This window comes from Grammomys surdaster, unplaced genomic scaffold (assembly GCF_004785775.1).
Source record: "Grammomys surdaster isolate TR1022 unplaced genomic scaffold, NIH_TR_1.0 215, whole genome shotgun sequence".
In the NCBI taxonomy this organism is placed as follows: Eukaryota; Metazoa; Chordata; class Mammalia; order Rodentia; family Muridae; genus Grammomys; species Grammomys surdaster.
Window position 1 is genome coordinate 288050 of NW_021604660.1, and position 23130 is coordinate 311179.

Consider the following 23130-nt stretch of genomic DNA (forward strand, 5'->3'; position numbering starts at 1 on the left):
GAAATCACTGTACATTTTGTAGCTCTGTTTTGTTTTTAATTTTCAAGCTTTCTTAAAAAAATTTTTTTTATAGGCAGTGGTGGTGCATGCCTTTAATCCCAGCATTTGGGAGGGAGAGGCAGGCGGATTTCTGAGTTCAAGGCCAGCCTGGTCTACAGAGTGAGTTAGTTCCAGGACAGCCAGGACTACACAGTCTTGACAAACTAACAAAAATTTAATGTGTTTTTTTTTTAATTTCCAAATACTAGGGGGCTCATTCCAGAGACTGCAGATTGGTATGCTCAAAACACACCGATTATCTTTTGTTTGCAATTTCACCCTCAGTTTTTGGTCTGTGTTGGTTAATAGTTGTAGTTCTGCCATACTGATAAGGGTTACTCCACCCTTGTTCATGCTATTTTTGTCAATTTTAGGAGACATCTTTATTTCAAAATATTTATAGTAATGAGTATTTCAAAGTGATGTCTATGTGCCAAACCCTTCTCACAGAATATTTTCAGGGGCAAATTACAGAAAAATAAGAATCAACATTTTCCCATGGACATATTCCAAATATATGCATCAAAACAAGGATGTCAATCATATGACTGGACAGCTGTCAATAAAACTTCCATACTATAATGTCTTAACTAAGTGAAGCATTTTTTCACGCACAAACCATGTACTTGGAAAATCTTACTAGAAAAAAAAAGTTAAAATGTGCATCAATAGTAAACAAAAGTACCTAAAGGACTGTCTCGAAAAACAAAACAAAACACCTAAAGGACTAGACTTGGGGAAAATAATATGCATATGTGTGTACCAGTGAAACTTGTTCCACATAGTAGCTGCAGGCATAAAATGTGTATGTGAGTAGAACACCAACAAAAGAACACACAACTAGAAAGGGGACTTAAGCGGAAATGAGATGGCTAAATCCCAAGAAGAACCAATGTCTCAAAAAACAGTAACAGTCCAGAGCTCTTCTAACGTCCAAACTCAAGATAATGGTAAGCACGGGTCTTCCCTAACACAGTCTTCTGTACTTGGCGAAGTAAGGCCACTCCATGAAGAAGCCACAAATCTAATTTTTAGCACTGGTACCAGCAGTTCGCAAGGGTGAAGACCACACCCTGCCTCCCGGCGGGCGCACTGCGCACGCCCAGCAGCTGTCACCCGCGGCGAGGTCTGAGCGGAAGTGACGCACGCGAAGCTGAGGGGCGGGTGCGTCTGCGCCGGAAGTGCCTGTCAGACAGTAAATAAGCCCAGAAAAAGGAGGAAAGAAGCTGTCTCCATCTTGTCGGCACGCGCAGGGCTGGTGACGCGGCGGCAATGGGGAGCGTTCTGGGACTGTGCTCCGTGGCGAGCTGGGTAAGGTGGCCTGGGGTTCGCAGCCCGTGGGAGCTGAGTTTATCCGCCCTCTCTGGTCTGCGTCTCCGCCTCGGGGTTGGAGCCTAGTGAAGGCGAGGCCTGGCGGAGCGGGGCGTTTCCTGAGCAATGGCTTTCCCTCTGGTGTGAGCCTCGGCCGTCGCCGTTCCATCTCCTTCTTCCAGCGGGCACAGAGTCTCTCGTTGTCACCCCGATTCCGGCGACCTCGCACTGCGGCACTGTCATTCCCGGAGGCCTCTTTGTTCTGACACGCAGCCGCCAGGGAATCGGGCCCGTTATTTGGGACATCTTGACAAGTGTCGATATAGTCTTCTCTTTTTTTGTTTTCTTTAAATGCAGTAGTCTGAATTCCCTTCCTACCTACCTACCTTCTTCGGCTTAGGTCGCTTGGATTCTTATATTTCCAAATTTATGTTTGGAAAACGTGTTCAGGTCCGTGGTACTGAATTTTTTTTTTTTTTTTTTTTACGTAAAACATGAGCGTGCAATCTGAAAGTCGATGCTATCGGAAGGGTATGTTACATTTTCGTGAGACAGTACAATCCTCTTTAGAACACTCGCAAGATTTTGTAACCCAAGTGACACAGACGATCCCGTTCTCCAATAGACAAAACATCGGCAGTGCAGTTTATAATAAAAAGCTTCACTGCTTTGGGCGAAGTATTTGGATTCAAATTTTATTCTTTGGCCTATGATTTCTTTTTTGTTTGTTTGTTTGTTTGTTTGTTTGTTTTTCGAGACAGGGTTTCTCTGTATATACCTGGCTGTTCTGGAATTTACGTTGTAGCCCAGGCTGGCCTCAAACTCAGAAATCTGCCTGCCTTTGCTTCTCAAGTGCTGGGATTAAAGGCACGCGCCACCACTGCCTGGCTGGCCTATGATTTCTAAGTTTAAGTCGTAACAATTTTTTGACTAACCAAATCGTCCCATTGCATATATGTAAATGTACTGGCTAGTTTGTATGCCTTATCTCTTGAAATATGCTTTGGTATGATTTGAATTATAAAGGCTTAGTTTTTATCCAATACTGTGTGGAAGTCCAACGATCTATTCCCTTATGTTTTTCTATCTGCAGTTGGATATGGATACTTGACCTCAGAGATTAAGGGAGTCTAATTGAGTCAGTTGACCCTTCTATACAGAATGCAAAATTTAGTGTAGTAAAAAGTAACAAGTAGGAGCTGGGGAGATCATTCAGCTTGTTGCTCTTGCTGGGTTTTGGAGTCTAGTTCCAAGCACCCACACATTCCATTCGGCAGTTCACAACTGCTTGTAACTTCAGCTCCAGGAAGTCTGACACCCCCTTCTCTCCACTAACATTGGCTCCCATGGGCACATACTCCCACACATAGACACACACGCATGCACATAAAAATTTTTAAGTAGTTGTTATAAAACGTTTCCTTGTTTTGTTTTTTTTTTTCATAGGATGTTGAGTTATTTAATATGTAATACTAGAATCAGCTTGGTTGTGGTGTGAGCACACAGCAGTTGGTCATAGAGTGAGTTGGATAGGAAATCTCCAGTCCAAGGGATATGAGCACCTTTTTTTGGTCTCAAGGTTGATATTTCAACATATTTTCTTTTTAAAGTCTTTTTGGTTTTTCGAGACAGGGTTTCTCTGTGTAGCCCTGGCTGTCCTGGAACTCACTCTGTAGACCAGGCTGGCCTTGAACTCAGAAATCCGCCTGCCTCTGCCTCCCAAGTGCTGGGATTAAAGGTGTGTGCCACCACCGCCCGGCTCTTTTTAAAGTCTTAAGGAATTTTTGTATATGTGTATTTTTAAGTCAAAAGAGCTTTGTTGAATACAAATAAATTGGATAAATTTCATTACTACAGCTACAATTTAGATTGATTCTTTCATTCACTAAAGGAATGCCTTTGGTGAAACTGGTGCAGCCTTGGCAGCATCATTTTACTATACCTAGATACACTGAAAAGGTGGCAACAATAGCAGGGTTAGGTATGACTGAAGCTAGGGACAAGCTGTTCTTCATAATGCACCTTTCTTATGATATCTGGAGGCTCATGGTATGGAGCTTGAATCATCCCTTTTGCTCAGATGCTCCTTTTAACTTACATTTCCGTGCATATCTGTAAGTAGAATTTGTATTATGAGGTACAAATACATTCTTTCCACACTCCCAAGTTAATATGCTTACTTGCTTGGGAGCTTTGATGAGGTAAAATTTTATTCAACTATTCCTACGGTTGAAATCATTAAATTATGTCAAGTAATCCATAATTTAAAGGCTTGCATTTTTGAACAGATTTTTATAGACGTAGTCAAACTTAGTAACACTTTCCTTCTTGTTCATAAAATAACTACAGAACACTATTCCTGAACTACAAAAATGTGTGAAAGAAAACTTACATGTGAGCATGTCTGGACCTTTTATCCAACTGTAAGACAACAAATACTGCCAGCCACTAATTAACATTCCTTTCCTTAGGATAAGATTAGCATTGGTGTTCTCAATAGATTTTTTTTTTAAATAACTAGACGTTATAAACAATCACAATCATTTCTTTACCCAAATTAGTTAATGTAGTTAAGTAATGAAGAGGAAAGAAGTGGGAATTACCAAATACCCAATTCATTGCCATGCTCTGCTCTGGTTTTTGTTTTGCAACGGAATGATTTTCTTTTTTAAAAAATTATTCCTGGTTGTTATGAGACACAGCACAGTTTGGTAGGACTTGTCAGCTTTGACTTTATAGTGAACTGATCTAGTTTTGCCGTTTGCAGCAGAAAGCTCATCTGAGGCTGTTGGTGCACCCAGAGGAAACGTGCAGGTTCCTGTCTGCATAGGGTATTTGGGGAGCCCAGTGTGGTGAAGTGTCACCTGCATATAAAGTCTGCTCTGATGTAGTCAGTATGTTGTTGATTCCACTTGCTGGTTATCTGTCAAGAGCCTTGTTTTATTCTTTTCAGTTTTGTCTTCTGCTTTGAGTTTTATGTCTTTTATTCCTGTCTCCTGTGTTGGCTAAGGTCCTCGGTGTAAATGTGAAGACCCATGCTTGCCTTGTTTCAAGTGGTAGTCTTTCTGTTCTATGGCATTGAGTTGACATATCTTGTTTTTAATCTCTAAATATTAATATGTTCTTTTAAATTATCTTCCATGTCTTCTTTTCATGCTCTGGTCTCCCTCTACTGTCTTGACTGTGTAAAGTGTAGTTAACAATACTAAAAGACATTTATACATGTTACCTTCCAGATTTTCCAGATTGGTTTTGACTGCTTGGTCCTCATGGCCTGTATTTTCCTGTTCTTCTGCATGTCTTCTGAGACTCTGTTAGATGTGAGATACAGGGTTTTTTGTTTATTTGTTTTTTTTTTAACCTTGATGAAAGCTGGATATACTTCCATGCTTAAAAACTATTCTTGGATATAGGTGAATTTATTTACAGATGTTTATGTCTTTCATGCTTGCTTATAAGTAAAATGATTCCAGCCTGTTTTAGGTAGGTTGGATTCTGCCCCAGGAATGCTAGCTGCTTTCCCTTCTGTGAATTCCCAGCTGTCTCCTCAGGTAGACTTCTGTGCTGATCTGTTCTCTTGGAAAGACGGGCAACTTCTAGGGTCTATGCCATTTGCTTTCCAGAATCAGTACCTTGCATTTCTTCTTTCCAGTTCTATTAGTTCATACTGTATCTGAAATAATTGCTTGTTTCTTCCATTATTAGGGCAAAGGGTAAGTCTGATCACTGTTACTCATCTTGGCCTGCATTTAGGTAATTATCCCAAGTACATTCTCCATCTGCAGTTCTGTTATCAGCAGTGTCTTTTTGTTCCTGGATAGCATGCTTATTCTTTTGTTTTTACCTTTTCTTTTCTTTCATTATCCCTATGATTCCTTTCTCATCCTCATCTGCTATTTTCTCATTTCATTTCTGAGCTGGTGTCTCAGTCTGTCCCTCCTGCCCTCCAGGCACCCCTCCTCTTGGCCTCCCCTCCCCTTCCCTCCCTCTCTGATTTTTGTTTCTCTAGCTCAAATGAAATTCATTGGCAGGATTTGTCCTTTTCTCACTGAGTTATTTTTATGTAAATGTCTTATTTTTTTATTTTATAGTCATAGAATTCTTTTGTATGTTTGCATAATTGCTGTGCCATCGATTTCTGTTCCTGAAACATAACGTACAGCTGCTTTGTGTATGTCTTACCAGTTGTATTTGATATAGAAATTTGTCTACAACAACACTTATTTCCCTGGAGTATCTGTGGTTCTTTTTCCCAGAGCTGGAATCCCTTGGTACATCCAACCTGAAGTCTGACTGACGGAGTTCAGTCTAGGTTGTGGACAACCCTTGTGAGAATACTTAAATTTTACCTTTTTGAGATATTCCTTATTAATGCCTGTACATGTTAAGCTCTCCTGGCAAAGCAAAGAGTTCATTAGAGAAAGTTAGCTAATTGTTAACAAGTTGTTGACTTACCCGTTTAAAAAAAAAAATCTTGGTCTAGTGATAGTTTTATTGCTATTAACAGAAAGATGGAACAGGAAAAAAATAAGGATACCAACTCACTTAGGGGTTGTGATGGATCATCTTTCTCCCCCTGCTGCCTACCACTAGGGTTGAGAATTCCCACAATACTATTGGCTACCCTCTTATCTGGAAGGTGGGGCCTGGAGGTGAGCTTAGTAGCTGTGCTATTTATTAATCTTCATTTCTTAGATAAGTCTTGGTTGCTGATGGTTATTTCTCATGTTTTCAAATAATTTTACTTGATGTAGAGGACAGAGGCTATTTGACCTTGTTTCATCTTTGTCTTAGATTTTAGAGCATGTAGATAAGGTATGTGAGCCAAATACTTTTAAGCTTTTAAATGACATTTAAGTGAATTAATGTCACTGTCTATCCCTTCAACAAATAGAATGTGCATTTTATTGGACTGTTTTAAACTATGCTGATGTTTAATATTTTCCCAGATCCCATGTTTGTGTGGCAGCGCCCCGTGTTTGCTGTGCCGATGCTGCCCCAGTGGGAACAACTCCACTGTGACTAGATTGATCTACGCACTTTTCTTGCTTGTCGGAGTGTGTGTAGCTTGTGTCATGTTAATACCAGGAATGGAAGAACAACTGAATAAGGTCAGCCTTTTGTTTTAATGTTGTTAAACTATAATTGTAGAATATGCATAAAATAGCTTTGGGGGTATTAAAAGTAAGTAATGGAAAAGTACAGTAATATGTAATCCCAGTTTTAGTAGATTATAGTCTTATGATGGCAGCATAGAAAATGTTCTTTTGCAGTTTCTATGATTGTTAGTTCCCATCAGAACAGACAGTAGATTCCATTACTGAAGACACAGCATGCTTTAGTGTCAGGCCATAAAGAAACCAGGGTGGAAGTGGTCTGGATGTTTCCTTCCTACAACCAGCCCTCATCATATCAGCAATTGCTATGCAGGCTGTTGGGGAAGAATTGTCATCTGCAACCTTACTCAGTTGTTGACTCTGCACATAACAGTATCAACTAGCCAGGCAAGATGTATCCAAGGGTACAGTAGTGACAAGCCTGTTAGGCCCATACACTGGAAGGAATTTCATCTGTTATTGTAAACTCTTTTACTATAAGCTCATCAAAATCCTGAATAGAGAGTATGGGCCTACTCAGGATGCTACTGCTACCGTTTTACTAAATGATCTACCCATCAAATTTCCTTCTAAGTAACTGTTCTTCAGATATATATCTCAGTAGTGGTATTTAGCTATGGTTAGAGAAGCTCATGATTTACAGTGGACACCAGTACCTACAGAGTCCTAGAAACTAGTGTTGAAAATAACTTGATGGTTGAATGCTCAGCTGTGAATGGGTTATCTGTGTTGCTTGGATGGTTACTGCATCCAAGGCTCAGGGAACATTTTTTATATAAGGACAAAAAGAATGAAGAATGGTGTCAAATCCTGACTTTCAGGCATAACATTCTACTTGCAAACTCACAGTGTCTAATGAACACATGATGGGACCACTAACATCAGTGATGGAGTAGGAGGATCTCACAAGGCTCTACCTCTTAGAATTCACATGCACTTAGGTAGTTGCTAGGGTGGGGGAAGACAATTTCTTCAGCAGTGTAGCCTGTGGTAAGGTGCCTGTGGTCCTGTGGAACCCTCTGGAAGCAACTATAATGAAAGTATCGTTGAGTCAAAGGAAAAACTAAACAGGGAAAATAGGGAGATGGCAGGAATCAACAGGAGTAGGAGGGGGACAAGAAAGGATGACGGGCTGAATATGATCAGTGCAGAAATGTCATGATGGAAGTCATCATGTATTAATGTATATCAGTACCAAAGTAAAGAAACTGTACTTTGGTAATGTCATTGTAGCAGGAAAGCAGATTTTTTGTGTGTTTTATTTTTTTGTCCCTGAAAAGGTGACATTTTAAAAATAAGTAAAACGTAAATGCAGTGCCTGAAAATGAAGCAGTAATGACTGGGAGAGGTTTTGAGCAAATTACGTGTGAAGATTGCCGTGATAAAGACAGACGTCAAGCACTTAGACATAGAGGCTGTTGCAGTGATAAGATCATGGGGGATGGGCCTCAAGTGGCTTTTATCGATATTGTAGTAGCTGGCATTGAAATATTTGTAGTGCTAGACTCTAATCAGCCAGGATCTAGTTCTTGGAAACTAGGGGGAGTGTGCTGCTTTTATCGAAGAAACAAGGGCTGGAGAGTCGGTTCAGTGCTTACTGCTCTTCCTGAGGACCAGAATTTGGTTCTTAGCCATTGTTGAGTGGCTCACAGCTGCCTGAACTCCACTTCCTAGAGATCTGATGGCCCTCTTCTGGCCTCCATGGGTACCTATAGTCTTGTGTACATATCTACACACAGACACATAATCAAAAATAAATCTTTATACATTAATAAACTTATAACTATATAATGATATATATGTATACACACACACACACGTGTGTGTGTGTGTGTGTGTGTGTGCTGTAGAAAATGACTCAGTGTCAGCAGTGCTGGAACATGATCAGCAGGTCTCAAGGGTTGACAGAGAGGAAGGACAGTAACTGAAGAAGCAGTGAAAAAAACCACAGGAATACAGGCTTTAGATAGAATTGTAGGAAAGACTGTCAATATACCAGGATTGAAGAAGGTCAGGACTTAAACAGCTGCTGGATATGACTCCTACAAAACTGGTATCTAAAGTGCAGTATCCTTGGAGTACTGCCACTAGGTGTGGGAGAAATAGTTTGTTCTTATACATATAACAATACGTGTAGTTCTAAATAATACTGCCACTTACCTCATGGAAGTTTCTTCTTTGTGTTCTGAGTTCAATGTGACTTTCTGTCTGTGAGTGTGTGTTAGTGGAGATCAAGCCCTGGGCCTCACCTATGTTGCCTGGCAACAGTGCTATTATTGTACCTCTCTACCCCAATCGATTGTACCTTTCCTAAGTGGTCCCTGCTGTTTGTCAAGATTCTCAATTACAATTATGAATATACTGTCAGCTTCAGTTAAGTCAATAATCTCCTTATGATCAAAAATAACATTTAAAGGTCGTATTCTCAAAATCGATATAAATAGCCTTGGCTTTAAAAAGCTACTTTTTCATTGTCAGTCTTAGACGTGATTGTTTTGTAATTCTTTAAGCTTTTGTTCACTTCTCACTTTTTTTTACATATACAATTCAGCATACCACAGTAGAATGCAAGTCTTAGGAAATTTGGGATTATGACACAGTATAAATATGTACATTTTGTTTTTATTACATATTTAAAGAATAAAAATAAATCTCGAGCTCAAAGTAATCATCCATCTTAGTCTTGGCAATTGTTAGTTTATTATTTGCTTGCTGGGAAGTTTTAATGTGCATGCGTGCGTGCGTGCATGAGTGTTAGCCTGTAAAGCAGTTTACATGGAACTTTTAGTTCATGAAAGGTATTGATCATAAATCCATTTTGTTTTTCCAGATTCCTGGATTCTGTGAGAATGAGAAAGGTGTTGTTCCTTGTAATATTCTGGTTGGCTACAAAGCTGTGTATCGCCTGTGCTTTGGCCTGGCCATGTTCTATCTTCTCCTCTCCTTACTAATGATCAAGGTGAAAAGCAGCAGTGACCCTAGAGCCGCAGTCCACAACGGGTAAGCTTTGATTATGAGAGAGAACATCTATATCACCTTTTCCTCCCAGGAACTTTGATTTTTGTCTAAAGAAATTTCAAAGCAGATTTGTTGTTTTCATTAAAAAAAAGTTTTAAAAACTGATGATTTTATTAGAGAAAGTCTTGTTTGGGATATTAAATGATAGTTCTGGGTCATTAATTGGCATCACATTTGATTATGTATTTTAATTTCAAAGGAGGCTATATGTGTGATTAAAGGAAGAGGATTGGTGCCTCTTAGATTTTGGTGAACCAGTCCTATTATATAGAATTCTGAATTCCTAGATCTACAAGGCAGCCAACTAGAAAGAAACGTAATTACTGAACAGGTATTGCTTTTCTAGATGATTGTTTTCCATAACCTAGAAAGAAAACAAAAGTGCTAATTTAATCAGTCTTCTTTAATATTGATTAGATCATCTGGTATTTTATTTGAATGATTTGAATTTTATCTGTTTCTTCTTATAAATTAGTTTTTCTTAATATGTTCTATTGTTTACTTGTTGACATGCTATGCCAAAGACAAGGAGTAAAAATGTAATATTAGGATAATAAAAATTGAGGGAGGAAGGGAGGAAGAGAGGTAGGGAAGGAAGGAGGGAGAATAAAAGTAAAAAAAAAATTAAAAAAAAATAAGAAAAAAAAAGGGGATAATAAAAATTGTTCTATAACAGATTTTTACCAGTTTAGTCATTAGCTGTATTAAACTACTATTTTGTATGTAGGCATTTGTCATAATTTATTAAAGCTATTTATTTGTGAAATGAAATTGTACTTTATATACACATATTATGCAGCTCAGTGCTTTGAAATGAAGCCACTATTCTTAAATGAATTGGTGGCACATCTTTCTTAGGACCGTCTTTACAGTAGCCTACAATGGATTTTTTTTATGTTCAGTATATGCTTAGAACTATTATATAAACTGTAACTCTTCTTTAAGTGGTTCTGAAAAGCTTTACTATTCCAGGTATTTTTTGGGTTCTTATTACATTTGTTTCTGTCTTAGATTCTGGTTCTTTAAATTTGCCACAGCAGTTGCAATTATTATTGGCGCATTCTTCATCCCAGAAGGCACTTTTACAACGGGTGAGGCGTTTTTTAAAAATTCTTTTGTTTTGTATAGGAAACCATAGTAACTGCTACCTGGAGTTCTAACTTTTTCTTGTTTAGTATTTTCTTTTTTACCCCGGTTGTGAAATCAATTTACATATAATTTTGTTTACCCTTTGTGTTATTACTAAGAAAAATAATAAAAACAAAAGCAGTCATTCCTTTGCTTAAAATGCACTGTTTTTCCTTTCAGTGTGGTTTTATGTAGGCATGGCGGGTGCCTTTTGTTTCATCCTTATACAACTAGTCTTATTAATTGATTTTGCCCATTCTTGGAATGAATCGTGGGTTGAAAAAATGGAAGAAGGGAACTCAAGATGTTGGTATGCAGGTAAGCTTTTGTTTCTTCTACCTTCAGTATGGTGAATGTTGGTGAGAACAGAATAGGCTGCCAGTGAGTCACTTAGGATTTTTGTATTCTATTGTTCTCTGAAGAGGCATTCAGTTGAAGTTAAGTGACTGTAACAAGTTAAGCAACTTGTCTTGTAACTAGGAATTTATCCAGGGACCAGTAAAGAAACCAAAGACCCTTGAATAGCCAAAACAGCACTCAGAGTCCATTACTGAAAGCTTTATTTTTGCACCCAAATTTCCCAATAGATTAAAAGTTTAAAGGGAAGACTACTAGAAATAAACAGAGTTGTGTAATTGGTCAGCAGCAATACGCAGCACAAACAAGTACTTTGGAACACTATATAAAGGTATAAAGGATGCGTAACAGGTGAGGGGAATTCTGTGGTAGTATAATTACAATAAAAAGCTTGAACTGATTGGTTACATGAAATGTAAGATTTATTTAGAACCAAATGCCATGTTGAATTCCTAATATTTTTATAAAATCTAATAATTCATTTGAATTTCTTTCACAGCCCTGTTGTCAGCTACAGCTCTGAATTATTTGCTGTCTTTAGTTGCCATCATACTATTCTTTGTCTACTATACTCACCCAGCCAGCTGTGCAGAAAACAAGGCGTTTATCAGTGTCAACATGCTCCTCTGCATTGGCGCATCTGTAATGTCCATACTGCCCAAGATCCAAGTATGCACTTCCTCCCACTCATTTTACAGAGCCTTTACTTGGTAAATTTTCACAAGTCAGGATGATGTCAGATTTTTATCTGCATTGCTTAATATTTTGTTTGTAGGAATCACAACCAAGATCTGGCTTGTTGCAGTCTTCAGTAATTACAATCTACACAATGTATTTGACATGGTCTGCTATGACCAATGAACCAGGTATGTTTTATTTATGAGTCACGCAGTGTTGGTTTTTTATTCAAAACTCGTCATTTGAAGAGATGAAGTTACTGAACGACTAGTACAGGAGTAGAGCACGTAGGTAGTACCGGCTCATCTTGGAGGTGTTGCTGTCTTTTCACTTAGTTTCTTCCTCTACTAACAAAATGAGATGGCTCTAAAAATATCATGTATGTTTCATTTTTACAGTTATCTAAGATAGGTGAATATGGGAGAAATAAAATATTTCCAAATGTTTTGTGTTTTACGACAGAGTTTCACTTTGTAGCTTAGGCTGAGCATGAACACTTGGCAGCCCCCCAGCCTCAGCCTCCAAAGTGCTGGCTTTCAGTCCCTTTCAGTTGTCCAGTTAGTTACACATTTTTCACATTTTTTATAACTGTCTTGCATTAGATAACTGGCTTTGTATGGATCTTTGTACTCCAGTTACAGTGAATCCCATGGGACATAGAAACCTGTGTGTTTTGAAGGAATAAAAAAATTATAATTTTTAGAAAATCATTTTTCCTTTTCTGTAAAGTAATATTTGTATAAAATAATTTTTGACTCATTATTTGCAAACTCAAATTTGTCAGTTTCTACAGAGACAGGAATCTTAGAATATATAGAGAATATTCTCACCCTCCCCTACCTCCAAATAAGTAGTTTTGGTTGAGAATGTAGTTTTTATTAATAAAGTGGAGATTGAAGATTTGGATTTGTTGGAATTTAAAATTAATGTATATTGTATATTTTTAATGTAATAGTTCTCAAACCTTCGTAATGCTGTAACTTTATTTAATAGAGTTCTTCATGTTGTGGTGATGCTCAATCATAAAACTATTTTTGTTGCTACTTTTTAACTGTGATGTTGCTACTGTTAAGAGTCATATATAAATCCCTGTGTTTTAGTGATCTTGAGTGACCCCTGTGAAAGGGTTGTGACCCACAGATTGAGAAAGGCTGCTTTGGTGGACAGCTACCCTTTCAAAATGGGAAAGAAAGCAGTAGAAAAGGCAGCGTACTGTGGCTTAAAACATTTGCTTTGCATTTCATCTTTTAAACAATATACAGTAGATTTTATTTTCTTGAGTTTTATGAGGGTAGTATGTTACAAACGTGGACTAAAGTAGTAGATAAGCCGAATGCCTTAAGGGTTGGATTCCCTGAGCTCTGAGGGATTTGGGAGACCTTCCATTTAGACTTTCCTCCACAGTGTCTTCCTGTGGGTCGCTGCATCTGTTCCCATCTGCTGTTGGAAGAAGACTCAAATGATGTCTAGATCAGACACGGAGTATATCACGAGTAGAGCAAAACTTTGCTTGGTTTTGCTGTAGGTGTCTGGGCTTCCTAGTCTCTGGATGCTCGAGCAGTGTTGGGTATAGGAGATTCTTCTGGTGGAGTAGATGTAGGTAAAATCAGACATTGGTTGGTTACTCCCACAAGTTCTGTGCCACCATTGCCCTAGCATATTTTGTAGGCAAGATGAATTGTAAGTTCAAGATTCTGTGGTTCAGTTTGTGTACACATTTCTCTTGGTAGCCTGCAGAGTACCTTCCTGTACCAATAGAATGCAGGGGTCTGTGTTCAATGAGTTGTGTGGGTGTTGTCCTCTGCAGTAGGGCCCTGCTGTCAGTTTGCAGAGAGTAACACTTTATCTTAACAAAAGTGTGGGTTTGGGAATTTCTTTGGGACCACCTTGACTAACAACGTCACTGAACATAACCTAGTCCACCTAGTCCCACCACTGGAAGCCTTGCCTGGTGACAAGAGATGGCTAGTTGAGACTCCTCACGCTCCACTACTTAAGGAGTCCCCATTAGGGTCACCTTCATATATTCTAGGATGTTTTCCACTCCGCACAAGTCCAAATGCCCCCAATTCCAGCTGTCTTTTCCTGAATTCTGTCCATCCACCCCATCTCCCTGCCCCCCTTGATTCCTCACTCTCACCCTCACCCACACCCAGTACACCTGTAAAACTTCTTTCCCCCTCCCAGAGAAATTCTGGTATCCTCCAGATCCCTCCTCTTTACCTAACTTCTCTGGGTCTACAGTTGTAGCTTGGATATCATTTACTTCTAATAGCTGATTCCCACTTATGAGCAAATACATACTGTATTTATTTTTCTGGGTCTGAGTTACCTCACTTGGGATGATTTTTTTTCTAGTTCTATTCATTTGCCTGCATGATTCATGATGATGCTTTTAAATAGCCAAGTAAGGGCTGGAGAGATGGCTCAGTGGTTAAGAGCACCGACTGCACTTTCAGAGGTCCTGAGTTCAAATCCCAGCAACCACATGGTGGCTCACAACCATCTGTAATGGGATCTGATGCCCTCTTCTGGTGTGTCTGATCACAGCAACTGTGTACTCACATTCATAAAAATAAATAAATCTTTAAAAAAAAAAAAATAAATAAATAAATAAATAGCCAAGTAATACTCCATTGTGTAAATGTACCACATTTTCTTTTTCCATTCTTCTGTTGAGGGTCATCTAGGTTGTTTCAAATTCCTAGCTGTCATGAATAAAGCCCCAATGAGCATTGTTGAGCAAGTATCCTTGTGGTAGCATGGGGCATCTTTTGGTAGATTGATTCCCTTTTTGTTGTTGTTGTTTTGTTTTTGTTTGTTTGTTTTTTGAGACAGGGTTTCTCTGTATAGACCTGGAACTCACTCTGTAGACCAGGCTGGCCTCGAAATCCACCTGCCTCTGCCTCCCAAGTGCTGGGATTAAAGGCGTGCGCCACCACCACCAGGCGATTCCCAGTTTTCTGAGGAACAGTCACTGTATTGATTGCCAAAGTGGCTGTACAAGTTTGCACTTCCACCAAAAGTGAAGGAGTGACCCCATTCCTCATCCTTACCAGTATAAACTGTCACTTGTATTACTGATTTTAGCTATTCTGACAGGTGTAAAATGGAATCTCAAAGAAGTTTTGATTTGCATTTCCCTGAATGGCTAAGGATGTTGAATATTTCTGTGTTTCTCAGTCATTTGAGTTTTCTATTGAGAATTCTGTTTAGATCTATCAGTACCCCATTTGTTAATTGGATTATGTGGATTAAATTTTTTTTGAGACCTAGTTTTGTATGTTCTTTATATATTTTAGATGTAGGTTCTCTGTTGATTATGGAGTGGGTAAAAATCTTTTCCCATTCTGTAGGCTGCCACTTTGTCTGATTGACAGTACCCTTTGCCTTATAAAAGCTTTCTAGTTTCATGAGTTCCATTTATTGTTGATCTTAGTGCCTGTGCTATTGATGTTTTTTCAGGAAGTTGTCTTCTGTGCCATGGACTGTTCTTACTTCCTCTTCTATCATGCTCAGTGTATCTGGTTTTACGTTGAGGTTTTTGATTCACTTGGACTTGAGTTTTGTACAGGGTGATAGACATGGATCTATCTGCATTCTTCTACATGCAGATATCCAGCTAGCTCATCACCATTTGTTGAAGATGCCTTTTTCCCCCCATTCTATATTTCTGGTGTCTTTATCAAAAATCAGGTGTCCATAGATGTGTGGATTTATGGCTGGGTCTTTGATTTGATTCCATTCCATTGATCAGCTTGTCTGTTTTGCCAATACCAGGTGGTTTTTATCACTACAGTTCTGTATGTAGAACTTGAAATCCAGGATGCTTCTATCTCTGTTAGTTTTTTATTGTATAGGATTGTTTTAGCTATCCTGGGTACGTTTGTTTTCACGTACAAAGTTGAGAATTGTCCTGTCTAGCTAGGTCTGTAAATAATTGTGTTGGAATTTTGATGGGGATTATTGCATTTTGGTAAGATGGCCATGTTTATTACTATATTACTTCTACCAATTCATGAGCATGAAAGATCTTACTATCTGATATTGTCAGGTTTTTAATCATACAGAGCTTTCACTGACTTGGTTAGAATTAACTCCAAGACTTTTTATGTTATTTGTGGCTATTGTGGAGGGTGTTTGTTTCCTGACTTCGTTCTGAGTCTGTTTGTCATTTGTATATAGGAAGGCTACTGAGTCTGTTTGTCATTTGTATATAGGAAGGCTACTGATTTTTTTTTTTTTTAATCATTTACTTCGTTGAGTTTTTGGCTGTTAGGTGTTCACTGGTAGACTTTTTGGGGTCACTTATGTATACTATCATACCATCTGCAAATAACAGTACTTTAAATTCTTTCCATTTTTCCCCTTGATCTCCTTCAGTTGTCTTATTTTTCTAGATAAAACTTCAGATACTATATGGAATAGATATTTATGGACAACCTTGTCTTGTTTCTAATTTTAGTGGAATTGCTTTGAGTGTCTCTCCATTTAATTTAATGTTGGCTATATATAGGCTTTCTTTAAATGCCTTTATTACGTTGAGGTATAATCCTTGCATCCCTAATCTCTAGAACTTTTAGGGGTATTGGATTTTTGTCAATGGCTTTTCTGTATCTAATGAGATAGTCGTGTGAGTTTTATTTTTCAGTTTGTTTATTTGGTGGATTACATTTACTGATTTTTGTATATTGATTGAGCCATCTCTGAGATTTCTTGGATGAAGCCTACTGGTGGATGGTCTTTTTGATGTGTTCTTGGATTCAGTTTGCAAGTATTATTTTTATAGCTGTGTTCAAAGGGGAAATTAGTCTGTAATTCTCTTTCTTTGTTGAGCCTTTATGTGGTTTGTGTATCAGGGTAACTAACTGTGGCCTTATGAAATGAACTGGGCAGATGTTCTTTTTGTTTCTATTTTGTGGAATAATTTGAGGAGGATTGGTGTTAACTCTCCTTTGAAAGTCTAGTAGAGCCGGGCGGTGGTGGCGCACGCCTTTAATCCCAGCAATTGGGAGGCAGATGCAGGTGGATTCCTGAGTTCGAGAGTTCGAGGCCAGCCTGGTCTACAGAGTTCCAGGACAGCCAGGGCTACACAGAGAAACCCTGTCTCGAAAAACCAAACCAAAAAAAAAAAAAAAAAAGAAAGAAAGTCTAGTAGAAAGTCTGTGCTAAATCCATTTGGTCCTGGGGATGTTTTCAGTTGGAATACTTTTAATAACTGCCTCTATTTCACTAGGGATTATAGGTCTTTTAAAATCTGATCTTTGGTAACTTTGGTAGATATGACCTATCAAAATTATCCATTTCTTTTAGGTTATCCAATTTGGTAGAATATAGGTTTTTAGTATGTTCTTATGATTCTCTGGATTTCCTCGGTATTTGTTATGTACCGTTTCATTTCTCATTTTGTTAATTTGGATAACCTCCACATTTTGGTTAGTTTAGATAAAGATTTGCCTATCTTGATTTTTCTCAAAGAAACAACTTTTTTAGTGACTCTTCGTATCTTCTGTTGTATTTCTGCCCTTGGATTAGTTATTATTTCTTGCTGTCTACTCCTCTTGTATGCTCTGACTTCTTTTTGTTTAGAACTTTCACGTGTGCTCTTCAGTTGCTAGTATGAAATCTCTTCATTTTGTTTTTTTTTTATTTGTTTGTTTGGTTTTTTTAAATGTAGGAACTCCTCTTAGCTCCCCTTTCATTGTGTCCCAGAAGTTTGGGTATGCTCTTTTTTTTTTCCATTTAATTTTAGAAAAGTCTATTTCTGTCTTGTCCTGTTTTCTCATTCAGTAGAGAGTTGTTCTGTTTCTATGAGTTTGTTGTAAGCTTTCTGTTCTTGTTGCTAATATCCAGCTTTAACCTGTGATGTGCTGATAGGATGTAGGGATTGCAGTTTTCTTGTATCTGTTGAGATTTGCTTTGTCTTCAAGTATGTGGTCAGTTTTGGAGAATGTTCCATGAGCTGCAGAGGTGTATTCTTTTCTGTTTATAAGAAATGTTCTATACCAGTCTGTTAGGTCCATTTGGTTTGTAACGTCTATTAGTTACAGTACTTCTGTTTAGTTTTTAGCTGAATGACTTGTCCATTGGTTAGAGTGTTGTAGTTAAGTTTTCCATTAGTATGTGAGGGTCAATCTGTGATTTAAGCTGCAGTAGTATTTCTTTTACAAACTAGGATGCCTTTGTATTTGGGGCATAGCTGTTAAGGACTGAAGTGTTACCTTGGTGAATTTTTCCATTGATGAGTATGTGTCCTTCCCTATCTCAATTAATTTTGGCGTGAAGCCTATTTTTTTAGTTATTAAAATGGCTACAACTTGCTTTGTATTTCTAAATGTATTAACTTTGGATAAGATATCTAAATTTTAGTCATTTGTTGACCAAGATACCTTGGCTCTAAGATAAGAATGGAAAGAAAGTGATTTTAGTTTTCTAAACACTTTTCTAGAGTCTTATTATTAATACAAATTATGTTTAAATAGTTTGTGCCTTTTAAAGCTCTTTTGGAGGTTCCAAGGGTTAAATATATCCTAATTTTTTAAATATCACTAACATTTTAATGTACTTTATAGAAACAGATTGCAATCCAAGTTTACTAAGCATCATTGGCTTCAATACCACAAGCCCTGTCCCAAAGGACGGGCAGTCTGTTCAGTGGTGGCATCCCCAAGGAGTTATAGGACTCGTCCTCTTCCTGCTGTGTGTGTTTTACTCCAGGTAAGACAGGCTAAGGCTATGAATCCACTTTTAAAGGAATGCATTTATATAGACTACGGAATGAATCATTTAAAACACCGCTCCTTTCTTTCTCTGAATTTTTTCGTGCAGCATCCGTACCTCTAACAACAGTCAGGTTAATAAGCTGACTCTAACAAGTGATGAGTCAGCCTTGATAGAGGATGGGAATGGCAGAAGTGACGGGTCACTAGATGAGGGTGATGGTGTCCACCGAGCTGTAGACAACGAAAGGGACGGAGTCACTTACAGTTACTCCTTCTTTCACTTCATGCTCTTCCTGGCTTCGCTTTACATCATGATGACCCTCACCAACTGGTACAGGTACTACATTTCATAACTTCAGATAATTCTTGTGGATTTTTCATGATATATGGCACTACTTGAGTATGCATGTGTGTGTACATGTTTGTGTCTATGTATGTGTGTGCGAACCTGGTGTGTGAAGGCTAGAGAGGGAACTCATATGTCTTCTTCAGGCACTGTGACCATTTCCCCTACTGCTCTGGAGCGCTAGACAGACGAGCTAGCTAGCAAACTCTAGTGATTCTTCTGTTCCCTCCTCTCCCGTGCCACCATACCTGAAATGTGGGTTCTGGGGATCAGACGTGAGTCCTAAGGTTTGCAAAGCAAGTACTTTACCTCCTGAGCCATTTCTTGAGCTCCAGATTACTTTTTAGTCTCTGATGTATTTCAGTAGTTAGAATGAATTCTGAGAAGTACAAACTTATTTCTTTGACACTTACACAAACATACTTGTTCCAGATCTTGAGGAAGCTTAAATGGGAAACTTCACTAAGCACATTTAAACAAAAATGCATGTTAAGTAAGTTGGTTTAACATACTGTTTAGTTTTTTAATTTTTAATACTGTAAATTTATTCCTAACATACTATAATAACAGCATATAGTTGTTTCATATGTTTGTTTAAAAGAGGATTCTTTTTTAACGATATCATTGAAAGATCTGAAAAGCTGGGCTGGAGAGATGGATAACTCTGGTTAAGAGCACTGGCTGCTTTTCCAAAGGACCCTGGTTCAATTTTCAGCATTGGTACCTCACAATTTTGTAACTCAATTTCCAGAGCATCTGATACCTTGTCTAGACAATGGTACCATAAGCATAGACATATATAGAATGCACAGACATATGTAGAAACAAAATAACCATACAACACATAAAATAAAAATTTAAAAGTATCTGAAATTTTTTGATGCAGATATGTTAATGTGAGTTGATTTTTAGAGCTTTTTTATATAAATACATTTCTTTTTTTAAAAAAACATCCCAACCAGCCCCCCTCTTCCTCTTACCCTAGTTCCTGTCCCCCACCTCTCCATTCCACTCCCCTCTTTTTCTCTTCGGAAAAAGAATATCAACCAACCATGGCATATTAAGTTGTAGTAAGGCTAGGCACCTTCCCTCACAATGAGGCTGGATAACTTAGTAGGAAGAAAAGGTCCCTAAAGTAAGCAAAAGAGTCAGAGACAGCCCCTGCTCCCACTTTTATGAGTCCTACAAGAAGACCAAGCTATTAACTAGAATTTTTGTTAATCCCTTCAAAATTAATTAATAAATAATTTCCTGATAAAATAAAAAGTAACTTTATAATTTGCTTTTAAAATGACTTTGAGGGCTCAGTGGTTAAGAGCACTGACTGCTCTTCCAGAGGTCCTGAGTTCAATTCCCAGCAACCACATGGTGGGTCACAACCATCTATAATGGGATTGTGATGCCCTCTTATGGTGTGTCTGAAGACAGTGACAGTGTACTCATATAAATAGCCAATAAATAAATCTTAAAAAAAAAAAAAAGACTTTGACAAAAATGATTTACCAGAAGAATCTACACAAGGTTGACATTGACCTGTATGGTTGGACAAGTATTTTATTTTTAAACTGTCTTTAAATATTACAGAAACAGAAAAAGATGGCAAAAAACATCATTCTTCTGTGATGTATTTGATGCTAGTATTTACTTATTTTATTATGAAAGAGTATTTTATAAAATTACTAATTATATCTGAGCTAAGAGTTAAGTAGTTATCAGTAATTTATAGCTTATTTACTATATAGCAAATATTGAAAACTTAGATCTAAGATGGGCAGTGGTGGAGCACACCTTTAATCCCAGCACTTGAGAGGCAGAGGCAGCCTGATCTATAGAGTGAATTCCAGAAAAGCCAGGACTACACAGAGAAATCCTTCTGTCGAAAAAACAAAAATAAAAATGAAGGTGTGTGTGTGTACATACAAAAACAATCAGCTTACTTTAGGATCTTTTTCCTTCCCCATCTGTCAGATCTGAGAAGGGAAGGGAGGTCCATAAACATTGCAGTTATGTACAGAATAGTCAGATGAGACTTTACCAACCTGTACAGACTGCATAGTGGGCCTCAAACTGCGAAAGTCCTGCTGGAGCCATCTGGAGGGTATGGCAGCACCACCGTGAAACTCTGTACAAAGGAAGCTTAGATTAAGGGGCCAGTAGCCTGATGGCTTAGTAACACAAACCACTGACCGCCAGTTACTGACTTTTTCTCAAATCATAGGTATGAGCCTTCTCGTGAGATGAAGAGTCAGTGGACAGCAGTCTGGGTGAAAATCTCTTCCAGTTGGATTGGCCTTGTGCTGTATGTGTGGACACTGGTGGCACCACTCGTTCTTACAAATCGGGATTTTGACTGAATGTCAAATGATTTTGGACGTCTGGCATGAGTCCCACTTTGGCCATTGTTCATTTGACAGTAACAGTATTCCATTTTTGTAAAGTTGTATGTGCTATTGTGTAACACTCTTTTTTCTCTTGCATGAAATAGATTTACTCTGCCATTTTACCCACGTTCTTGTATTGATGATATGAATTGTAATGGGAGAGTTTTGAATATGGTGGGAAGATGGACATTGATAGGCATATCATGTGCTCTGTATATACGGCATTAAAACTGAAAACAATTCTTGACAATTGGGTTTCAAAATTGTGTTAGAACTTCTGCTATTTTAGAAACAATTAAGTATATGGCTGCCTTTTGAAATACTTCATGTGTTGTTGCCTTACAGAGGACTACAAATACAAAACAAATAGCTGTTTTACAATTATGTAAATAAGTCACAAGCTAGTTGTCTGAAAAGTGTAAGTCACTTTAGTTTTGTCAGAATTTTCTCTTACTAGGCCCAGGATGTTCCATGTACAGTGGAAAACAGTATAGGAAGTGGAGGGAAGCTAAGCAACAGACAAGAGCCTTCACGGAAAGGCACTGGTAATGGGTTTTAAAGAAAGTACTTAGATCATGATTTTCTCTGAGAAAGTATGGCCTTCACCAAAAAAAATGAATGGTTTGCTCTTTGTGAACACACAATTATGGATTCCATGGAGATATTAACTCTGCACTTCGACAACGTTTACAGAGGATATTGTTAGAAAAATTTGAAACTAAAAGTTTCCCAAACAAAATGGGAAACTTAAAAGGACATAAAATACTAGGTGTGGATTAGGAACTCAAGATAAAGTCTACTAGTCCGGTTCTTATTTTTAAGTCAGCTAGCTCAAAAGCTAGTTCGTAACAAAGTTGGATACCAAAAGTAGCCAACACTATGACATAAAAACTTTGTATTCAAAAGATACAGTTCACTTTATAAATTATTAATGGTAGATAATTTGTGTAAAATGTATTGCTGTTGTCTAGCATGCCTTTTTTTTTTTTTAATCCAAACACAAGGTCAGGAGAATAATAGACAACTTACATTACACTACATATTTAACCATGCTTAATATGTAATGTTTGTGTTTACTGCCATGCAATTGATATAATAATTCAACTTGAAAATCAGGATGCCTCTTAATTTAGATAAAAATGCTTATTTATGTTAGTATCTAGCTAAAAAGCTTTTAAAAAATCTACATGCTTCTTTAAAAATATTTATTGTGCAAATGGAATATAGCAGTTCATCTTAATTTTCCAACCTTATTCTGTGTTAATACTTTGTTTCAGAATTTTGAATGGCTGTGTTCTATTAAATAAACAAATTCAAAGAAAATGTGTTATGTGTTGTGTTAGGTCTTTAGCATTACAAATTTAGATGGATTTAACTCAGATTCTTCCTTCCACAGGCCCCCTCCTTTTTTTAAAAGGTTGTGGTTAGTGTTTTTCTCTGGCCAACAAATTGTCTCAGGATTTTGTTTGCCATGATAAAACAGTGACTGTAAGTAATTGTGAAAGAAAGGGTTTATTTCATCTTACACTTTGAAGTCTACCATCCAGAGAAGTCAGGGCAGGAACTGATGCAGGGCCTCGAAGGAGTGTTGCTTATTGGCTTATTGCCTATGACTTGGTCTGCCTATTTTTATATAGCATTACAGAACCAGAGGCCTGGGGGTGAGGGTGTGGTGGTGGAGTGATGACACCACCTCACTTGGCTGGGCTCTCATCAGGGTGATTTAAGAAAATGATCATCAGGCTTACCTACTAGCCAATATAATTGGGACATTTTCTCAATTGAGACCTATTCCCAAATGACTCCATCCATAAATCACTACATTAATTTTGGTCTCTACAGTGGAACACATGAGAAGACATGAAGTTTATTTTGGCTCATAAGTCTGAAGATTCCAGTACACAATTAAGTGTTCTTATTTCTTTGGAATGTCAAGGTATACCAGTGAGAATCCATAGCAGAGCAAGATTCTGGACTCCTCAGCCCTCAAAATGGACTAGGATTATTCAATCTTCAAGGGTCTGCCCACAAAG

The 23130-nt window shown here is 37.9% G+C and overlaps 1 protein-coding gene across 1 annotated transcript; it reads left to right on the top strand.

Annotated features, from left to right (window-relative positions):
- The first annotated feature begins 1177 nt into the window (after positions 1 to 1177).
- Serinc1 (serine incorporator 1) lies at positions 1178 to 22420 on the top strand. The gene is made up of 10 exons (XM_028772595.1): positions 1178 to 1350; positions 6300 to 6461; positions 9298 to 9467; positions 10497 to 10576; positions 10794 to 10931; positions 11470 to 11639; positions 11746 to 11836; positions 18221 to 18365; positions 18477 to 18707; positions 20935 to 22420. The coding sequence occupies exons 1-10, from the start codon at positions 1312 to 1314 to the stop codon at positions 21068 to 21070; spliced, it is 1362 nt and encodes a 453-aa protein (XP_028628428.1). The 5' UTR covers positions 1178 to 1311; the 3' UTR covers positions 21071 to 22420.
- The last annotated feature ends 710 nt before the right edge of the window (positions 22421 to 23130 follow it).